The sequence below is a fragment of the Lissotriton vulgaris genome, chromosome 1_2, assembly GCF_964263255.1.
Source record: "Lissotriton vulgaris chromosome 1_2, aLisVul1.2, whole genome shotgun sequence".
Classification (NCBI taxonomy): Eukaryota; Metazoa; Chordata; class Amphibia; order Caudata; family Salamandridae; genus Lissotriton; species Lissotriton vulgaris.
This window is the reverse complement of record NC_141686.1, coordinates 239,704,715-239,718,947: the sequence shown is the minus strand read 5'-3', so window position 1 is coordinate 239,718,947 and position 14,233 is coordinate 239,704,715. Positions and strand designations below refer to the sequence as shown.

Below are 14,233 nucleotides of genomic sequence, written 5' to 3'. Positions count from 1 at the left end.
AGGGTGTACTCAACCCAGGGCAGGGTCCCTGCGCTCATCCTACCTGTAACACCACTAAATTTAGTATTTAGGGGCACCCTGAACCTTCCTTCCTCAGATCCTGATTTCGAATCAAGAAGGAAGACCAAGAAGACCTGCTGTGCTGCTGCTAACAAGAGGACGACACCAACTGACTTGGCCCCAGCCCTACCGGCCTGTTAATCCTTGAACCTGCTTCACTGCTAAATCCCGGCGTCTCCTGCGGACGCAGCCTCAAACCCCAGAGGACCTGCCTGCCTTGAACGTCTTTGGGACTGGGACTCCCATGAGCAGTGTTTCTGCTCAAACAGCAATACCCCTGGTGCCAGCCAGGATCTGCAAATCCAGCACACTCTGCACCCGCCGAGCCCGGCCTGTGCCTGAGTGGACAAAGACCCTGAGAATGTGCCCCGGCGATTCTGACCTGGAATCCAGTGCCCAAGGACCCTCCTTACCGACCCAGACAACGCCTTCAAACTCGGGACAGGGGACCTCTCCAACCGCAACCAGCAGAGTGTAAGATTTCCCGATGTCAAGACACCCCTGCGCCCCTTGTGCCCAACTCTGGGGTGCCTACCTATCCTCCAAGATCCCAACTTACCCCTCGAAGTGTTTGGCGCTCCTGAAGAATCACCGTCCCTGAGCCTGCATCCTTTGTTCACTTTCCAAGATCTCCATTGAATAACATTGAGCGCCCAACGGCTCAAAAGCACCCTGCACCCAGCTGCCCGAGTACCCTGTGTGAGAAAGTGACCTCTTCCTTGCCTTGGTATGCCCCACTTTTTTTCTGAATTGCTGATGTTCTTTGACTGAGTGTGCCCTGGGCTCCTGCCAACCAGGTACCCAGGGCCTGTGTTCCTTCCCTAAAACTGTACTGAAACAAAACTCAATTGGCATCTATGGCCACCTGTCAGCGCCTAGTAGTTGGTACCCTAGGTACCCAGGGCATGGTGACCAGAGAAGACCCCTGAGGGCTGCAGCACTTTTTGTGCCACCCTCAGGGGCCCTGTACCCTGGCACCCACTGCCTTTGCAGGCTGAGTGCCTAAGTACAGAACCAAAACCATTCCTGTGTGCCATGCCCACAGAACCCACTGCCCTGGCATACTTCAGTCACCCCTCTAGCTGGGTGCCCTATGGTGCCAGAGGTGTGGGCACGGGTGCATGAGCCCTGTACCCCTACAGTACCCAGGGCCATTCCTGGGCACTGTAAGTGCAGTGATGCCATTAAGAGTAGATGGTGCTGGGAGGTTGGCATTACGAACTCCACAGCACCATAATGGCTACACTGAAGACTGACAAGTTTGGTATCAAACTTCTCAGCACATTAAACCTGCACTGCTGCCAGTGTGGGATTTAATGTAAAATGCACCAGAGGGCATCTTGGAGATTACGTCTGAAACCCTAACCTACAATCCACGTCTGGCTGAGTGGCTGCAGAGGCTGCCACACAACAGACATGTTGCTGGACCCCTGGGTAGGAGAGCCCCCGCTCTCCTGGGCCTGCAACAATGCACATCCTGGGCTAGGTGCTAGGTCTCCTTCCCCAGAATGGGCAGGGGGAACATTCAAAGGCATGCCGCCTCCGTGAGCTTCTCCAGACCATTTACTGTACCCAGCAACCAGCCCCAACCGTTCCTGCCCCCCACTCTGGCGGGAAGACTGGGCTCCGTCCATCCTGAAGATGGGGAGCCTTGCCCTATCACAGCTAGGCTCCTGCCCCCCTCCCACAGGAGAGGAGCAGGCTAGGGGGTGTACTCACCCCAGGGCAGGGACTCATTGGTCCCTGTCCTTGCCCTACCTGTAACACCCCTAAATCCAGTATTTAAAGGCTCCCTGAACCTTCCTTCCTCAATCCCGATATGAAAAGAAAGACCAAGAAGACCCGCTGTGCAGCTGCTAACAGGACAACAACTGACTTGGCCCCAGCCCAGCCCTACCCTGTCGATCCTTGAATCTGCTCCTGCTTAATCCCGGTGACTCATGTGGACAGCAACCTTGGGACACCCAGAGGACCTGCCTGCCTTGACCCACTTGAAGACTGGGACTCCCATCAACAGAGGCTCTGCTGCAACAACCCACCTCGTGCCAACCAGGAAGCTCCGGACCAGCCCACTCTGCACCCGTCGAGGACGGGCCCAACCGAACCAAGACCACGAGGACGTCCCCCGGCAACTAGGACCCGAAATCCAGTGCCCAAAGACCCTCCTCGACGAACCAGCCGACGCCTGCAGACTCAGAACCAAGGGCCACCCCAACAGCGACCAGCTGAGGGTAAGCTTTTCCGACACCAAAGACACCCCGGCGCCCTACAGCCCCCTGTGCCTCCCTTTGGGGTACCTTTCTGTGCTCCAAGACCCCAACTTACCTCTCGAAGAGCTGCTCGACCCTGGAGAGTCCCCGAGCCTGCAGTCTTAGTTCCTTTTTGACCTTTCCCATTGGATAACATTGAGCGCCCTGCACCCAGCCGCACGAGTGCCGCTGGCTGTGCCACCTTTGTCCTATCCTCCCCCCCGTCTTGCCCTGAGCAAGTGACCAGGAGCCCAGATCCCACAGCCGCGTGGCCTGCAGCCACAAACCGAAGGCCCTCTTCCCCTCATTGAATAACATTGGGCCTACCTACCTACCTCTGCACCCGGCAGCACCTGTGCCGCTGGGATTGAGCTAACTGTACTTAGCCGACTTTGGGGACCTCTGAGTCTATGCCCAGAACCTTAACTTCACCAACCAAGTACTCACCTGGAAACCAGTAACTCACTTACTCATTGAATAACATTGACCAATTTTGACTCAAAAATGTTCCTAGTGTGAAGTTTTGAAAACTGAAAATATTCATATAAAACCAGCCGAATTCCAAAGTACTCAGGGGAGAAGCCAGTACTGTATCTTTCAGCCTAGTACTGGACCGCAAAAGTAATCCCTAGTGGGGTTACTGGTAATCTGTATTTTCTCCATAGGAACTAATTGTCTGCTTTCCTATGAAATTTCTTCTAAGTGTCTACTTTTGAAAACTGCAATTATTCTTTAAAAATCATATGATATACTGAAACGCAATTACCTACCTGTTTTGAGTTAAGACACCAGAGCTGGCTCTAGGAGACCAGTGCTGGGGTACAAAAGTAACGCGATCATACTTTACCTACAACCTGAATTTCCTCCCATTGAATAACATTGTGAGATTTACATTGAGAAGTCTAAATGTGAACTTTTAAAACCGCTTTATATTCATGAAAATTCCCTACAGTAACTAAAACGTTTTTACTTATCTGGTTTCAGTTTAGACCTCAGGACTGAATCTAAGACCTAGTCCTGGAACTCCCAAAGTAATCTATAAAGTTATCAACTGTACTTATATGTAGAAAACCCATTGAGCTCAATGCTAAAGTGTGTTTCAGGACTGTGTTGCTTTCTATCAATACTGTAATCATTGTGTGCACAACCTTTATTGCCCCTTTGCAAAGTATTTACATGAGTACTCATAACCAGAAAAGTATATTGTTATAACTGTTGGTTCTAAAAATAAAACCACTATATCTGTGGATATAAAAACAATTGGCCTTGAGTTCAGTCCTTGAGTGAAACCTTTTACTGACTGTGTACAACAAATGCTTTACACTGTCCTTACTGCTCAACCAAGCTACCACTTTGGAGAGTAAGGTCAGTTCTGACTTTAACCTCTGTTATACCTCTGGGGTTGGTGGACTCTATACACACTGTACTTCATTCTAGTCCAGTATATATAGAGCCACTTTCTCACACTCAGGCAGTGCAACCTTTGTCCTAATCTACTTCCCCATACCCCATTTGCGCTGAGCATGTGACCAGGAGCCCAGCTCCCACAGCCACCTGGCCTGCTTGCCAGAAGCCCCCAACCGAAGGCCCCCCCTGCCTCTCATTGGATCACATTGGGCCTAACTACCTCTACACCCGGCTGCCCCTGTGCCGCTGAGGGTGTACCAACTGTACATACCTGACCCTGGGAGACCCCGGAGTCTATGCCCAGAACCTTAACTCTGCCAGTCGAGTACTTACCTAAAAGCTTATAACTCACTTTTCTTCCATAGGCTTACGTTGACTGGTTTCACTTGGAAATTCTTCTAAATGTGGAGTTCTGAAACTTTAAAATATTCATCTAAAATCAGCTGAACAACAAATTCCGTTTTTCTCACCTGTTAGCCCAGAGCTGACCTGGAAAAGTAATCGGAACCGTACTTACCAGTAACTTGAATTTCCTTCCATAGGGCTCCATTGTCTGGTTTTCACCAGAAAAGTTTCTGAGTGTAGATTTTCAGAAACTACAAATATTCCTTTCAAAATACAATAATATTCCTTAAAAATCACTACTGTAACCAAAACGCGTTTACTTGACTGTTTACAGAAAATGTCCCAGGACTGAATCTAGGATCCAGTCCTATGGTTAGAAAAGTAATCTACAAAGTAACTAATTGCATTTAACTAGAAGTTCCCATTGAGCTCAATGTTGCATTGTGTTTGAAAGTGTTGCCTATTCAGACCCCCCAGGATATAGCGGCATGGATTAGCAAATTTAGCGGCACAAAAATGGAAATTTAGCGGCTCAAATATGGAAAATTAGCGGCAATTTTGTGGCATTTTATTTGGCCATTTTCCCTACAACACGTCAAGGTGACCTCGGGTATCTTAAACGGAAGTAACAAAACACGTAGGTAATAAGAGGGTTGCACGTTTTGGGGGATCCTCACCACATCAGGCATTTAATCTCAATTTTGAGTGGGCCTTTTTCTTAGAAGGGGGCACTACAAATAATGTAGATGAAGTGCTGAACACATTAGAAGGGACGAGCATGGGTGATGGCTCAGTCCAAATTCTGAGAACTCTAATAGAGCCGGAAAGGGACTGATGCACATCCTCGGCCATTATCATGGTTTTTTCTTCTACCTATTCTTGTTAACATCCTATGTGTATTCTAGAGTTGGACGTTTTAAAAAGAACACCATTGACTGGGAATGTTGAGCTCTTTTTATGTAGTCATCATTTGTAGTTGTTAAAGTGAAGGACCTGGAAGTTTAGTAAGTTTAATTGGGTGCCACATTTTGTAGTTCAAGTAAAAAAATAGAATTTTAATAGATACAAGTTAGGTCCGAGAGAAAAGCAAGCAGGGTTCATAATCAAGCGGCCATGGCTCTCAGTAGACATCAATGCTCCTTGATAACTTCATACCTATCATGTGTGGTGTCCTTTTACTGTGCTGCACCAGTGATAGTTTTATTTTCTCTGTCCACTGGCTAATGGGAGGGCCGCCATATCCTTACTCCTCTGCCTCACAAAGTTCTTCACTTTACACACCATGACCTTGTGTCAGATAGGACTTATGGTGTGTGAGAGGAACAATTAGTTCTGAGGGTGCCCAAAGTGCAAAGTTATGAGAAAGCTGTCTTTAATGCTTAAAAGTTCAATTGAATTAGTTTCCAAGCTGCAGCTCCTTCACTAACACCTAAAGGCAGCCGCTGTCCATGCAGTACTGATTTCGCGGGCTCTTTTGTAAAAATCGCAGCATTTTTACAAAAGTGCCGATTTTACGGCAAACCACGAACTCCTGGAGGGTCTGACAGTAACTATTGTAATCAAAAAGTCTATTGCCTATTTGAGAAGTATTTAACTACAGTAACTCATTCTGAGAAAGTATATTTTGATACCTTGTTGGTTCTAAAATAAAACAACCAGTTCTTGAGTGCGTGAGATCAATTGCTGACTGAGTGTGTACTGCAAATGCTTTACACTGTCCTCTGATACTGCTTTACTGTTCGACCAAGCTACCACTAAAGAGAGTAAGGTTATATCTAACTTTAACCTCTGCCAAACCTCTGGAGACTGTGATCTCTGTGCACACTGTACCTTACTAGTCCAGTATATACAGAGCCACTTTCTTACAAATACGGTGTTGTTTTTTTAACTTAAGTTCCTCCTATTACAGAAGAGGTTGGAGACCCCAGACTTGGACCTTAAATTGTGGGAGGGCCTAATCTGCCAAAACAACCATTGGCAAAGCCAATTGGACTTTTATTTTCGCAGGCCAACTTGCTTTCTACCAATATTTCAGCAAGAGTATTCTAAAAGGAAAGAGCGATAACGTGCATGCATCATTGTGAATGCACGTATATTTATTACACTGAAGGGTCAGCGTAATTGCATGTATGTGTGCATGCAGCATGAGATGGGCACCATTTTGTTATTTCTTATGTTTTTATTTGCCATTCCAAAATGGTGGACGCCTATTTTGAAGCTGAAAATAGAATAAATTTGAAGGTCTGTGAAAACACTCTTCGAAAAAGTGCCTGCAGGGCTGCAAATTATAGCTACTCCTCAGGTCTAGGATATTTAAAAAGAAATAATTGCGACTGCAGAGTAGGGGGAGCAATGAAGGAGCAGCTGGTGGGGTGATGAAGTGTGGGGACACTGAGTGAGGTATTCAAGAGAAGTGAATATGAGCATAAGGTGGAAGGGTAAAAAAGGTTACAAGACTGGTCGAGATGCAATGTACAATTTAGGAGATAAAGTAGTTCCTCGAGTGCGAGTAGTGGAATTGTCTGATTCATCCAGTCAGAATGACAGTAAATAAGCTGTTCTTCAGGGAAGTAACAAACGAGGAGGAAGGAACATCATTAAAATAGTGTAAGCTAATGAGATTGACTAGAAAGCCAACCATTTGTAAGCAGTTGCTGTTTCATAACCCACTGTCAGTATTGATATTGTCTTCAATAGTTATTCTCAACAGACAACTTAAAAGCCTGTAGATGAGACCTAAAAAAAAGTCTGCAGCGATCCCTCAAGGGAGAGGTAGATAATGAAATGCTTAGAACTTCACTGAGGGTAACCGGATTATTAGCAGCTTTTCCTTGTTTGTAGTTGTCCTCTGGTTCCTTCCCTGAGCCAGTGAAATGAAGAAAGACATCCGAAGGGTTACATGTGCTATTAACTTTGTGTAGCTTGTACTCTTCCAGTTGAGTCAGTATGTGCCACACAAGTTTCCTGTAATACTCTGTACAACTTTGATATTTTCTGTCATTACAGCAACACAGGGTTGAATCTCACTCATTGGAATGCCTATTTTTGTTGGCCTTAACTATATAGCAATAGTTGACATTTGTCATTAATGTTAATGCACAGAGTCCTTCCAGCATTACCCCACCCATTGAAATGAACTCTTCCCGTCTGATCCGACTCACACGTCGCACCAACGATAAGAAGAGTGAGTTCTTGAGAGCTTTGAAAGATGAAAGCAGTGAGGAGATGCTGGAGAGCAGAGAGTACAGCAAGCTGGAGGAGGTAAGTGGAAAGGTTCATGAATGTGAAATGTTTGCATAAAGTTAAAAATTGTGAGCTCGTTTTTGTAAAACCTATTGTTTTCTCTTCAAACATGGACAAATACTGAGGCAAGCAGAATAGCTGTATACTACATTTAACATTCCAGCACCTTTTGCAGAGTAATTTTCACAAATGTTATTATTTATCCTTCAAATACCTCATCAGACGTCTTCTGTTCCGGGCCTTCTTCTGTAGTCCAGTCTCAATGTGCCATTGAAACTATTCCAAATTCATCTTTCTATCATGCTGCCAATCAAATGGCAAGCAATTGGGGAAATATTACTGTTAACATAGGTTATTGGTGCCGTCGCATAAATCCATGCTAAGATGCCTGGTAGGGTACCATTGGAAAGCCCTGTTCATGGTCTTCCACCTACTTGTTCCCACTTGTGTTCATCCCTTCCCAACTCTTATCTAGTATAGATGAGCGGCTTTTCGTTGATTATTCTCCTTAGCTCGGATAGTTATTTATGAAGCTCATTTGATTTATCAAGCTCTAAGGGCTGTACCCATAATCTTATTATTCTAGGTTATTCACTTTTTTTTGTACTCCTGTCACCACCAGCTACAAGTCAATCAGATTTACTAGGTTGAATCGAAGTTTGCACAGCCCTCCTAGTTTGCTGAATTGAGAGGGTGTAATCATTGGACAGAAAGGTCTTAAATTTAGCAAGTCCCAAAACCTGAGCCTACTTTTATCCATTTCCTTAAAAAAGAACACAGATCTCTTCTATACTTGCCATGAAGGAGCTTTCGTCTTAGTCCAGAGTTTGCCAATCTCCCTCCTTGTTAGTAATATTGAGTAGAAAATCAAATAGCGGCAGTTTGCCTGCAAATCATACATGTCTTTTATCAGCTTGGGATTTTAAATCTGGAGATTGCCCCTTTCGTCTTATTCCAGTAGCTACATGTTAACTTTTGCCCACTGTGAGAAAGTGCCATTTTTCTTGCATTGGTATGCCCCCACTTTTTGCTGAACTGCTGATGTGCTTTGACTTAGTGTGCCCTGGGCCCTTTGCCAACCAGGTACCCAGGGCCTGTGTTCCTTCCCTAAAGCTGTATTGAAACAAAACCCAATCAGCCCCTAGTAAATGTTTCCCTAGGTACTCAGTGCATGGTGACCAGAGACGACCCTTAAGGGCTGCAGCACTTATTGTGCCACCCTTAGGGGATCTCTACTCAGACACCCACAAACTGCCTTTGCAGGCTGAGTGTCTAAGTACATGATCGAAATGGGATCTCTGGTTGGCTGAGGCTTGCTCCAAAGCCAGGCAGAGACCACCACTCTAGACAGGGCAAGGGAGTTGCACGCCAAGAATAACCCCTGCTCACCCCCTTGGCAACGTGACACGAGCAGTAAGGCTTATCCCGGAGGCAATGTGTAAAGCATTTGCGCACGCACCCACCAGCAACAACATACCAGGCGCCCCACAAAAGGAACTCCACACAAGGTTACAAGAAGAGTGAGTTCTTGAGAGCTTTGAACGATGAAAGCAGTGAGGAGATGCTGGAGAGCAGAGAGTACAGCAAGCTGGAGGAGGTAAGTGGAAAGGTTCATGAATGTGAAATGTTTGCATAAAGTTAAAAATTGTGAGCTCGTTTTTGTACCAGGAGCCCTCGTATGATGACCAGTCGAAGCTACATATAAACTCCGAATCTGGTAGACTTACTATTTATCAAAGAAAGATCAGGTCAGAAAATCCTCTGGAATCATACAAAATTCTACTCAAGAAGAAAAGGGATTCTTCAACGTCTCCTGTCCTTTTTGAGACTGTGAGGTACCATGGCCAGGACACTTCTGCATACTCTCCCACACCCACTACTGAGGATATGGGGTATGACGATGATGAACAATATCATTACCCTGCAGACACGGATCAGGATGACCAGACTCCAGCCTGGACGGACCCTGCTGACCAGGGGGAGTCACAAACTATTCCAGATACTCCTTCTTATCCTGTTAAAACTTCACCAACAGAAGATACAGCTGCGTTCAACGCTTTAATTGAAAGGGCAGCACTAAATCATGATGTGGACATGCACGCTGACCCAGTGGAGGAAGACTTCCTGTTCGACACTTTCTCCACTTCAGAGAAATCTGTTAAAACTTTACCAATGCTAAAAGGTGTCCTCAAACACGCAGGGGACATTTTCAAAGAAACCACTAGAGCAAGGGTTAACCCCAGGATTGAAAGAAAATACAGACCGGCGCTTGTGGACCCTACATATATTAAGGGACAGTTGCCATTAGACTCTTTGGTGGTCTCAAATGCTCGTAAGCGAGCCAAATCGAAAAATACGGGTGATGCTCATCCTCCAGAGAAGGAATCTAAAGTATTAGAAGCTTCAGGGAAAAGGGTGGCTGCTCAAGCAGCTAATATCTGGAGAATTTCTAATACACAGGCCCTATTAGCCAGATACGATAGGGCGCATTATGACACTTTAGAGCAACTGCTTCAACATTTGCCTGAGGCCTACAAAGAGGGAGCAGAAATGCTAATCCAGGAGGGGAACTCGTATCAAATGCATCCATTAAATGCACGCTAGACGCAGCAGACACCGCAGCCAGGGCCATTAACACAAGTGTCATGCTCAGGAGACATGCTTGGTTGCTCATCTCTGGGTTCAAACCTGAAATTCTAACAACATTATCGAATCAGCCTGTGAACCCAGATTTTTTTATTTGGTCCTGGTGTGGACACTATCTTAGAAAAGATTAAAAAAGACAGACAGCCAAGTCTATGGGTGCCTTGCAGTCCCAACAGTTCAGAGGAGGTTCCTTTCGTCGCTCTGGTAATAGAGGAGCTACACAAGGCCAGGTATCACAACGGGTTCCATACAATAAAGGGAGCACGCAAACCACCTATAATAAAAACAATAGATCACAACATAGCAGCCAACACGTGTTTCGTCTGGCATTAATATCATGAGATAGTTTTGGAGTATGACTACACGTACCCGTGTCTGCAAATACCTGGATAGAACGGCAAACTTGCAACTTTATTTTAAGGATTACATTGACTGCATTCTTTTGAGATAGCTCTTTTCAATGGAGGAAGTGTTTAACGGATGGTAAGCCATTGGCAGTTCAGTGGATATTTACAATTGAGGATCTTTTTCAATATTATACTTTACCATTATTAGAGGTCTAACTTTGGTCATATTTTTGGAAATCTAATTTGAGGAATACCTTTCCTGCCCTGAAGAAGTCGAAAGGCATGATATTAATGCCAGACGAAACACGTGTTGGCTCCTATGTTGTGATTGATAGAAACAAGGAGTGAAATAAATGGAAATGATGCTGTAACATACCTTGGTGTTTTCATAGAGGCAACTTTACTAAGTTGGATTTGACTTTTGGACACTTTGACTCTAAATACTGTGGATTATTGCTAAACAAATTTGGATTGACATAACAGTATTGTGTATATATACGATCGAAATTGCTGAGCAAAGATTTGCATTGAATGTTTCAACCGGAAGAGTTCTTCTGGGTATGTAAGGAAGAGTGGTGACCTTCCTTTCTTTGTAGCACATATTTTGTACAGATAATATTTACTGATTGCCATACTCTTGTTGTGCGCTTACTTCATACCTGGGCACCATATTATATATTTTGTATAAAAACAATAGAGGTGGATACCGTGGAAACAGCAGCAAAGGCAGAGGACGAGGGAACAACAACACCAGATCCTCAGCCAATAATAAACAGTGACGCCTTGTCACTGCCCCCGGACCATGTAACACCGGTCAGGGGCGATTACAGCAGTTCTTGCCAGTGTGGGAGAGCATTACCACAGACAGGTGGGTGAGACAACTTATTCAGTACGGCTATTGTCTAGAGCTCACTTCCACTCCACCCAACATACCCCCAAGACACCGTCCTATGTCCGCAGAGCACATAGACTTATTGCAGCAAGAAGTTATCAGCATGCTGCAAAAAGGGGCCATAGAACTCGTCCCCATACAGGAACAGGGCACAGGGGTATACTCGCTGTACTTCTTAATACCCAAAAAGGACGGGTCTCTCAGGCCAATACTGGATCTCAGGCCCCTAACCAATACATCTTATCAGAACATTTTCACATGCTCACTTTACAACAGGTTCTGCCATTGCTCACTCAGGGAGACGTCCTGGCAACGCTAGACACCACAGCTCCAGACGTTGCCTTCCTCACGGAGACCTGGATGAACGCCTCTTCAGCTCCCGACATCGCCATCGCCATCCCAGAGGGCTACAAGATCGTCCGGAGGGACCGCAACGCCAACCAGATGGGAGGAGGCATCGCCATCATCCACAGGACCACCATCCGTCTCACGACCAGCACCGACGACTCCCTGACCACCGCCGAACACCTGCATTTCCAGATCCACACCAACCCGAACACCACCCTCAGAGGCACCCTGATCTACCGACCCCCTGGACCACGCACACAATTCAGCGAGGACATCGCCGACCTCGTCAGCCCACATGCCCTCCCCTCCGCTGACTACATCCTCCTGGGAGACCTCAACTTCCATCTGGAGAACAACAACGACCGCAACACCAGCACCCTGCTCGACAACCTCGCCAACCTGGGACTCAAGCAACTGGTGTCCACCCCCACCCACCTCGCCGGACACACACTCGACGCTGTCTTCTCATCCAGCAAGGACATCGACTTCAGCCACGCCACAGAGCTTCAATGGACGGACCACAGCTGCGTCCACTTCACCTTCAAGAAAACAACGACCCACCACCACCAGCAACAGGCCGCCCGCAGAAGCTGGAACAAGATCACAGCAGACCAGCTCGCCACCTCCCTGAGCCACCACCCTCCTGCCAGCTCAGCGAACCCCAGCCAGGCCGCCGACAACCTCACGAAGTGGATCAGCAACTGCGCGGACGAACTCGCCCCACTGAAGACCCCGCCCAGCAGACCCGGCAGCAAGAAAGCCCCATGGTTCACCGACGAACTCAAGAGCTCCAAGAAGAACTGCCGAGCCCTCGAGAAAGTCTGGAGAAGGGAACCAACACCGGACAACAGGACCTCCTTCAAACTTGCCACCCGGAAACACCACCAGCTGATCCGCGCCGCCAAGAAAACAGCATTCAAGGACCGGTTCGACAACAACGCACACAACTGCAAGGAACTCTTCAACATCGTGAAAGAGCTTTCCAACCCCAGCGCAGGAAACAACCACATCACCCCATCGCAAGACCTCTGCAACTCCCTCGCTTCATACTTCCACAACAAGATCGCGGACATACACAACAGCTTCAACAACCAACCAACGCACACCATGACCGAACAACCACCCCCCACCACCACCCTCCACGCCTGGACCCCGATCAGCACCGAAGACACCATCCGCACGATGAACTCCATCCACTCCGGATCACCAACCGACCCCTGCCCTCACCACGTCTTCAACAAGGCCGACGCTATCATCGCACCCCACCTGCGAGACATCATCAACACATCCTTCGACACCGCCACCTTCCCTGAGAGCTGGAAACACGCCAAACTCAGCGCTCTACTCAAGAAACCAACAGCGGACCCCACCGACCTCAAGAATTTCCGCCCCATCTCGCTCCTCCCGTTTCCAGCTAAAGTCATCGAGAAAACCGTCAACAAGCAGATGGCCGCCTTCCTCGAGACTAACGGATCCCTCGACCCCTCACAGTCCGGCTTCCGAGCCAACCACAGCACCGAGACCGCCCTCATCGCCGCCACCGATGACATCCGAGCCCTGATGGACAACGGAGAAACAGCGGCCCTCATCCTCCTAGACCTCTCCGCGGCATTCGACACGGTCTGCCACCGCACCCTAGTACGGCGCCTCAGCAACGTCGGAATCCAGGACAAGGCGCTGGAATGGATCATCTCCTTCCTCGACGGAAGAACACAGAGAGTCCGCCTACCACCGTACAAATCAGAGGCCACCGAAGTCATCTGCGGCGTCCCCCAAGGATCATCTCTGAGCCCCACCCTCTTCAACGTCTACATGAGCCCCCTCGCGGCCATCGTACGCAAACACAACCTCAGCATAATCTCCTACGCCGACGACACCCAGCTGATCCTCTCCCTGACCAACGACCCCGCCGCCGCCAGAGCCAACCTACACGAAGGGATGAAAGAGGTAGCCGAGTGGATGACGACCAGCCGCCTGAAACTGAACTCGGACAAGACGGAGATCCTCATCCTGGGCTCCTCTCCCTCCGCCTGGGACGACTCCTGGTGGCCTCCCGCCCTGGGCACCGCACCCAAACCGACAGACCATGCACGAAACCTGGGCTTCACCCTGGACTCCTCCCTCTCCATGACCAGGCAAGTCAACAACGTCTCCTCGGCATGCTTCAACATCCTACGCATGCTACGGAAGATCTTCTGGTGGATCCCCACCGAGACCAGGAAGACCGTCACCCAGGCCCTCGTCACCAGCCGACTGGACTACGGCAACGCCCTCTACGCCGGTACCACCGCCAAGCTCCAGAAGAGACTCCAGCGGATCCAGAACGCCTCAGCCAGACTCATCCTCGACATCCCACGAACCAGCCACATCTCCGGACATCTGAGAGACCTTCACTGGCTCCCCGTCAACAAAAGAATCACCTTCCGCCTCCTCACCCACGCACACAAAGCCCTACACGACCAAGGCCCGAGCTACCTCAACAGCCGAGTCAACTTCTACGCTCCCAAACGCCACCTCCGATCAGCCAACCACGCCCTCGCCGCCGTCCCCCGCATCCGAAGAGCGACTACAGGAGGAAGGTCCTTCTCCTACCTGGCCGCCAAGACCTGGAACTCCCTCCCTCCCGACCTGCGCCTGACCCAAGACCACCTCTCCTTCAGGAAGAAGCTGAAGACCTGGCTGTTCGAGCAGTAGCG

General features: G+C 48.2%; 1 protein-coding gene across 2 annotated transcripts in view; it reads left to right on the top strand.

The window, feature by feature from the left end:
- Positions 1-14,233, top strand: part of GPBP1L1 (GC-rich promoter binding protein 1 like 1) — a 411,897-nt gene that overhangs the window by 227,149 nt on the left and 170,515 nt on the right. For both annotated transcript variants that reach the window (XM_086953160.1, XM_086953159.1), the window contains one exon: positions 7,164-7,322. In XM_086953160.1, coding sequence (XP_086809286.1) covers positions 7,164-7,322 — 159 coding nt within the window. The remainder of the gene's footprint in view (positions 1-7,163; positions 7,323-14,233) is intronic.